This window comes from Chiloscyllium punctatum, chromosome 32, assembly GCF_047496795.1.
Source record: "Chiloscyllium punctatum isolate Juve2018m chromosome 32, sChiPun1.3, whole genome shotgun sequence".
Classification (NCBI taxonomy): Eukaryota; Metazoa; Chordata; class Chondrichthyes; order Orectolobiformes; family Hemiscylliidae; genus Chiloscyllium; species Chiloscyllium punctatum.
In genome coordinates this window covers 47046609-47055054 of record NC_092770.1, presented here as the reverse complement: position 1 = coordinate 47055054, position 8446 = coordinate 47046609, and the positions used below count along the sequence as shown (strand labels likewise).

General features: G+C 43.1%; 1 protein-coding gene across 1 annotated transcript in view; it reads left to right on the top strand.

Annotated features, from left to right (window-relative positions):
• Window positions 1-1516: 1516 nt before the first annotated feature.
• The window catches only part of wnt5b (wingless-type MMTV integration site family, member 5b), a 136762-nt gene continuing 129832 nt past the window's right edge, over window positions 1517-8446 (top strand). Inside the window, exon 1 of the mRNA XM_072552280.1 lies at window positions 1517-2760. Within this exon, the coding sequence (XP_072408381.1) occupies window positions 2755-2760 (6 nt within the window). The 5' untranslated portion in view covers window positions 1517-2754. The remainder of the gene's footprint in view (window positions 2761-8446) is intronic.

Genomic DNA, 8446 nt, shown 5'->3' with positions numbered 1-8446 from the left:
CAACAATGGGCTTCCGTTTTCGAAAACTAGTGCAGCTGTTGAATTCAAACATTAAATGATTCAGGAATATTAAAACATTTCAATCAGTTTGTTGTGACACATCTCTGGAACTGGTAGAAATTAAATGTAGGCCTCCGTGAATTGCACACTACTACTGAACCAGAAGAACCCTTTCAATGACAGAAACTCTTGCTCACAGATCTCTTGGTATATAGCCTTCATTAAATAACCAGCAAAGGTTACTTAAAACTAAAGCGAATAATGATTTTGGAAAGGTTAACTGAAATCCACCGTTTTGATTGGAACGCAGGTGCATATTTTCCTTGGATATTACTTTTAACGAGAGGGAGTCACATCATCTTCTCTTAGAAATGCGATAAAGTGTTGCCCGAGACCAATACAGAACGTGGCCTTAAGAATGCACAATGAGCAAGGCATACTATGATGTAACTTGAACAAATTGTTCATGTATAAATGCAACGCCATACTAATATTTAGGTGCATGGACATGTATGTTGACATAAGTCTATCAAGATAATTGTACTCCGTTTCTGGTTGTGTATTTGAACTCCGTATACTCATGTTTATATAAAGTATAAACTGGTGTTTGTGTATTTGACTTTTTAGTGATAAAATACACGTACTGATAGGTGTGGATACATACACCTGAATATTATTATGTGTCTGTGCACTGTGTATTACAATCCTCTAAAACACTGTATTTAGGAATAAACTATTGTCAGCTATCTCGTGAACTAACTCAGCTGATCAATACATAGAACATGGAAACTCGACAATCACCACACAGGAATTAAAGAACTCCTCTCCCCAAAAATCTTCAAGAGACTAATAAACATTAACATAAAAATGTTCAAAAATTTACAATGACATTAAAAAAACAATTTGATTTAACATGGGGTATCGAATTTATCCTGAGAGAAAATTCGCTGATATTCACTTTGTGGGAAAGACGGGAATACAATACTTCACCGTTCTTTGATCAGAGTCACTTGGGTTAAATGAGAGGTAAAGACTAAAAATTAGATAAGGAAATTAAGGAGAGTCGAGTATCAAAACTCAGCCCTCGGCACTGAACAGACCAGAGTAGTTTGGATAATGTAGGAAGTGTGGGTGACATCGTTTGTGAGATGAGGGGCGGCTTTCAGAATTTGTGGCGATATGTCTTAATGTGTTAACTGCTCTCTCTACATCTGTAATTGTCAATGATGTCAAGACTATACAGACATTAAAGCACGCCTAAAAGTAGGGGACCAGAAACTCTGATCTTCTCGGATTATTTTGTGGTTTTAGCTCTGATAAAATATGCAGATGCTAACTCCTTCTACTCTCCAGCTTTATATTTTTTTTAAAAATGAAGCTTTAACTGTAATGCTGTGTTTATTTTTTTGTGTGACTTACTTTATATTGAAAGATCCGGGACAGTCTCGCTTTAAGGCGTTAACCTGCCAATGGGCTATGCGCAAGGCGGGCAGTGCGCAGGCGCGGTGCTGGGTCTCAGGTAGCAGTGTCAGTGGGAGTTCGGGAGCTGCGCTTTGTCAAAGTGCTCAGTCCAAGTGGAGCAGTCTGACCCGCCGCCAGCGACCCTCAGCACACAGGACGGAAGGCGAGCACAGCGTCCCCTGAACGAAGCAGAAACGAGAGCAGCCTTCACTGATCCAAACGGGAGAGAGAAAGCGCCACCAAGATAAAGCGGAGTTTCTTCTTTAGAAAGGCAACAACAACAAAAAAAAGTTTTTGAAAACTTTTACAATAAGTTTTGTAGAAGTTTGCACGTTCAACTGTTGGTGCACTTCAGAGCTGTACCTGGCCCCGGCTGGGAGTGGACGTCGGTTGAGCGCATTTCTTGGACTGCTGGATGAGTTACTTTGTCAAACGGAGGGGTGTATGTGTGAACCAAAGTAGCCAGTTGGAGAAAACTGGGAACTCGAGTGGGGAGCCGAGTGACCGTAGCTCGGCGCACTACAAGTGACCATTCAATCGGTTTACTGCCGCTAGAGAACGTTAGCAAGATCTAAACCAGACCGAACACTCGGGGGAGTAGCTCCTTCTGTGATTTTCTTTTCTCTCTGACTTGTTTCGAGTGGATTCACGTTTTCAGCATTTTCTAAGCGATCCCTGTGAGAGCTAATCGTGAAATGGCTGAACCGCGCTCCAACATTACAAGGCTCTGACAGAACAGACTGCCACACAGCAACAGACAAACTCTCACACTGATGAAGTGGCACTCGATTTGACAAAAAAAATTGTCCCTCAGGTACACTAGACTGCAGCTTAGAGTGAAAGTCAAATAACATTAAAATCAAATATAAAACCGAGGGACAGGCTTGCAAACCTTACATCGAACTCCATTAACGGGACAAGATTGGGAGAAAGAGGTAGAGGACGCCAAGTGTCAATATTGCAGTGTAAAAAAAAGAGATCGGCCAACTGTGTGAGGGGGGAATTGAGAAGAGTTCAAGGGTTGGAGCAAGAGTCTGAGGAGCACGGATCCTGTCGTGGGCTGGAGTTGGGGTGGAGTTATGGATCTAAACCTGAAAGAGTTCCACTAACAGGTGCAATGCTGACACAGTCCAGTTCGATTCTTTTATCTGCCCTGGGCTCCTGAGGACCAACTGCTCCGTCCGTGCTTACCCTGACTGCTTCATCCTGACAGTGAGATTCGATACGGCACATCACGTCAACTGATCAATCCCAGCAGCCTGGATATTTAGCCGGGATATCCTGACCCTGAAAATGCAGGTGAGTGTTTACCTCCCCTCTGCTCCATTTCTTTTCATGAAGCGAGTACTATTAAACTGAATGAGAGGTGCCATGGATGGAGGTGAAACGTTAGTTTGTTGGATTTGGCCTTATCGTTGCTTCATCGCAGAGTGCTGTAGAACGAGTGCTGTGTCGTCCTCGCATCATAGAGCTATTTGTTTGACTTTGTTTGGAGTTTGTGTTTGCAGGTTTGAGACAGAACGTTAAGATACCTTTATCACTCATCCTACCGATCCTACCTTTCCCTACATGCTTCACTTCCCTTTACATGTTCCCAATGGAAGTAATCTCATTACTGTTCCTAGTCAGTCTCGTTTTCTTTACATCTGAGTTCACATCTTCAAAAGTATTTCATTGAATCTGTGGTTTCAACAGACTTGAAACGGAGACCCCTGGAAAGAATTTTTAAGCTAAAGCAGAATGTCGTTTAAACTTTCTTTCAATATCTCATTCAACCAGTGCCTTGTCTTTTTTTTACAAACACTTTCCCACCTTGTATTCCAGAGTGTACATTTGTTCAACTTGAACGGTGTTTAGTTTGTCCTGTGAATGGTGTTGCTGCACACACCGGTCAAGTGAGAATGTTGCTACGAGGTACATCTCCATACAGCAGCTTTTCGGACCAAATTATTGGGCGGTCATTCTCGAGACAACCAGCTCATGGACTCTCAGTTTCAGGGCATCCTCCCCAGTAAAATACAGATCTCCACTGCAGCCAATGAAGAGAGCGTTTTGACATGGGCTTCTCTGCCGGGCAGTGTCACCCACTGGCCTGTGATCGGCGTTGGGCTGAGACTGGCTGTGCCGGATGCTTGTTGTATTGAACTGGACGGATAAGGAAGCCTGGGAGTGACAGTCTCTCTCAGTGCATGGTTTGAGATTGATCCAGCTGTGTGTGTGCTGGGTGTGTGTGTGTGTGTGTGTACACAGCGGAAAGGCCCAGAGTCGGTTTCCAGACACCCCCGGCCAGCTGATTGAGTTCTGTTCCCTTTGGGGGGGGGGGGAGGGTGGCGGGGGTGTACGCTGTCCAGTCCCATATTCCGTCCGGACCAGTCCGTCGCTGCAACTCATTTTCTGGCTCATTAAATCACTTCAGAGAGTCCTTTAAACAAACAGCCGAGTTCGGGAGGACCGCTCGCAAAATGTCGCGTTCCACCAGCAGCCCTGAGCAGTTCAGGGATTTCCTCAAACTTCAGACCGGAGGCTTTGTGAGAACACCCGTTACATCTTTGAGTGCGAATGGTGTTTGTCGCTAAACCTTGTAGACCGCTTAGATAACTGCCAGTGATGCTCGACTCAGGATTTTTATCGAAAGCATTTAGAACTCCCACATTAAACAATAGCTACCTTTCTAAGACTTTAAAAAAGCACTTAAGACCCAAATATTTTTTGAATTGCTGCAAAAGTTCTTTCCAGACGTATAGATTCACACTGAAGATAGGTGAAGTGTGCAAGTATTCGAAATGGTTCAGATAAAGGGGATATTGTTCAGTTTTGTTGATTAAAACCAGATCTGCTCGCAGTCAGTCTGCGGGCCCTGGCTCAGACAAGTCGCCCTCCTTTTCACTTGAGAGCTGCTCACTGCCGCTCCATCGCCACTGTCGCCTCAGCTCAGTGCCGGGCCATCCTCAGCTCAGTGCCGGTCTTACCGCAGGGCTGGCTGTACTTTAGAGGTGGACACTGTTGCCAGTGCTTGGGCTTTAGGAATCTTACACAAACCCCACAAAGAGATGACAGCACTGTTTTGTTACAGTTTGTTGTTCTCACAGTGTTACCCACAGACTACTCGTGAATCACGGTTGTTTTATTTTCAGTTGAAAGTAATTCTTTTGGATCCGCTGAGAGATTTACAATTGAGTGGTTTATCTGCGTAAGTGATTCCGTAAATTCTTTCACAACGAGGGTAGCCTGCCCGACCGATTGCCAATATTCAAAACCCAGTCTTGAACACGTTATCAATAATCTCAGATCGTAAGTATGGACTGGGGCTGGGTAAAAAAAAATCGTTACAACTGTCAAAAAGTTTTTTTAAAATTAAACGATTCAACAGTTTTCACCGGAAATATTTGTTGAAATGATCGGTCTGTGATGTGCCCCGAAGTGAACCCACTGCGAGTGGTTTAGGTCAAACCAATGAAGTCTGAAATATGTGAGCGGCTGAATTTCATGCAGCAAAGCAGAGAGTAAGGAGATTCCAGAAAACCAATCGTATCCAGGCTCTTCAGATGCAAAACCAAGTTCATTCATCCGCAGAACTTTCTGAATTCGCACGATCGGATTTCAAAAAGTGCTGAAATCCCAGAGTGAACCTGTAGCGAATGTTGCCTCTCGCTGGCAGAACGCTGTAACTGCAGGCCAGCTGCAACTTTGGGGGAAACACTGCCTCTCTGACCGCGTTGTGACTGGGCGACAGTCAGTCAGCACATGCCAGTTCTATTCGATCGTTAAGGTTTTCAGCTGAAGAGCAGTAGGATTTGACATAGAAAAACTAACCGCCTAAAAGATCGATAACTGTTTAATCCTGGGTTAAATTGCAAAATATCACCCATTTCCGGTTATATATAAATCTTGATCGAGTTGCACAATCCTAATTTATAACCAGTCAGCCCATTCCGCAGAAATCTTGTTCCATTTACTCAATTTCAATGTACCATCTGTTCCCATGACAGAGAAACTCCAATCCCGATACCCATTGTCTTTGTCCAAATCCGTGTTCCGTATTTAGAAATCCCGATTCACTTGTTCGATCTCTCATTACCACTTTGAGGCATTTTGATCTGGATCAGTTGGAACTGTGGTGTGAAATTCCACCGTACAGACCACAAATGATGAGAGTTCAATCTCCCAGCCAGTGCTAAATTTGTGCAGGGATTTCCGTTCACATTCCTGGGCTCCAGAAGAGGAAACGAGCCAAGTTGCAGATGACTCCCCGGAGACCTCTATTGGATAGTGCATTTGTCTGAACGTTGGGTGGGTAGTGGAATGGGCTCGGCTGTGTGGCCACCAGTGGTCAGGGAAACCTGCCAGCACTTACGTCTGGGCTCACATGAATAATGACAGTGTGCTGGAGGTTAGCGGGTTGTCTGTAAAATGTACATCAGCTTCAGCAGAGGGGGAACTGCCAAACAAAAGAAATGCCTGATGAAGCCGCGTGAACATCTATCTTTCCTATTCAGCGTTCCATTAAAAATAACAAACTTAATGCACCCAAAGCATCTGAGCCAGATGTTTAATTTTCATATGCTTACCAAAAATGAGGAAATGTGTAGAATAAAGTTGCTTACATTTTGCTCACTATTTTCCAAAACATTAAACTCAAAATTCAAATCATTAACCCCTGCCTGACCAAATACTTTCCTACTTCTGCAGAGTTTTCCAGTCAAAAACCTCATCTCTACCCTGAGACCTCAGAATTACCTGTGGAAACCCCTTCACTACTTCCTCACCACTCCCCCTTCAAATCCTACCCTTTTAACAATGCTTCTTTTAGCAGCATTCTACATTTCAGAAGCACCTCATTAATTGTCAAGTACTTTTGGATGCCTGAATATGAGGAAGCACGATTTCAATACAAATTTTCTTCCTCCTCTACTTTTATTCTCCATGCTCCTCTTCCTCCTCGGCATTTATTCCCCCGTAAACCACTGTGATATTTCATCACAGTTCAAACTGGGAAGTTTTGAATGTCAAATTCTCTGCACCAGAAGAACTTCGCTCTCTAGTATTCTGATAAACTGCTGATCCTCTGTTATTTATAAGAATTTAAAGAGTGAGCATCAGCGATGTTTAAATTTCACTTAGTTACAATGGATTGCAAAGCAGAAGCAATGTTAGTTTATACTTTTTACCTAATATATGCTTTAGGTGATTTCACCTCTGAGTTTGCATCTTCTAGTTTTTTCACAGAAAATAGGTGTCACTGGCTGGGCCAGTATTTTCTGCCTTGCCCTAATTGTCTTTGAGGAGGTGGTGGTGAGTAGCCTTCTTAACTGCTGCAGTCCACATATAAGTACACCCAAAGCGCTGTTATAAAGGGAGTCCCAACAACTTGAACCCAGTGAGAGTGATATTATTCTAAGTCAAGATGATCTGTGGCTTGGAAGGGAACTTGTGGCAGTGGTGTCCCCATTTATCTTCTGCCCTTGTTCTCTGAGATGGTAGAGGCCGAGTTTGGATGCTACTGTCAAAGGAGTCTTAGTAAGTTGCTGCAGTACATCTTGTAGATGGTACACACTGCTGTCACTGTGCATTGGTGGTAGAGGCAGTGAATGTTGAAGATATTGGATTCAAGTGGGTTCTTTGTCCTAGATGGTGTTGAACTTCTTGAATACTAATGGAACTATATTCATCCAGGCAAGTGAAGAATGTTCTATCATTCTGCTGACTTGTATTTTGAACATGGTAGACAGAGAGAAAGTAGATAAATTACTCATGTAGAATTCCTAGCCCCTGGCCTGTTCTTGATTTTTTTGAATGTCAAAAGGCAATGTTTCTACTCTGTTTGTTGGAGATGGTCATTGCTTGGCATTTGCGTAGCATGAATATTATTTGCCAGTTATCAACCCAAGTCTGAAAGTTGTCCCTTTCTTTATGCATATGGACAGAGACTGCATCAACATCTGAGGAGGCACAAATGGTGTCACAAATTGCGCTATCATCAGTGAACATCCCCAATTCTGACCTTATGATTGATGGGAGCTAATTGACAAAGCACCTCAAAATAGTTGGACCTAGGGCACTGACCTAAGAAACTCCACCAGTTGTGATGGTTCATCTTGGTTCAAGCTCAGCCATCTTCCCTTTTGCTTGGTATATTTCAAATGAACAGAGAGTATTCACCATACCCAGATTCTTATTGACACATTATCCAAATGACACAGTTAGTCAACTGCGACCTTGATATCAACAGCAGTCACTCTCACCTCACCTCTGGAGTTCAACTCTTTGTCCATGTTTAGAGCAAAGCTTTAACAAGCTAATGCACTTAGTGGTCTGGTGGAATCCACACTGAATACAGGTATTAATGAGCACATTATTACTGAGCATTGCCACTTGATAGCACTGTCAGTTACCACTTCCATCACTTTGCTGATGATCAAGAGTTGACTAATGGGACAGTAATTGGCTTCATTGAATTGGTCCTGTTTTTCATGGCCAGGGCATTTCTGGTCAATTTTTCACATTGCTAGATAGATGCAAGTAGCCAGTGTTGTGGCTATATCAGAACAGCTTGGAATGGGGCACAGCTATTTCTGAGGAACAGATTTAAATACTATTGCTGAATGTTGTCAGGGCTCATAACCTTCTGCAGTATCTTCAGTCATTTCTTGCTATCATCTGGAGTGAATTTAAATTGACTGAAGATTGACACCCTAATGCTGGCGAACTCAAATGGAGGCCAAGGTGGATCACAGTTTGGACTTCTGGCCGACTATGGTTTCTGATATTTTTGCCCTGCCATAATTTGTGCCCCTCACCCCCCCAACATTAAGGATGAGAATTTATGCACACTATTTGATTTTTCCAACTTATGAACAGGTAAATGAATTAGAGCACTGTGTGCATGCACACACTGGTTACTCAGTGTGTTAATGAGAATGAATAAGTAATTGAGTGCATGAGCAACCTAGTGAGCTCAGTCTGATATATATGTGAACATCTGAGT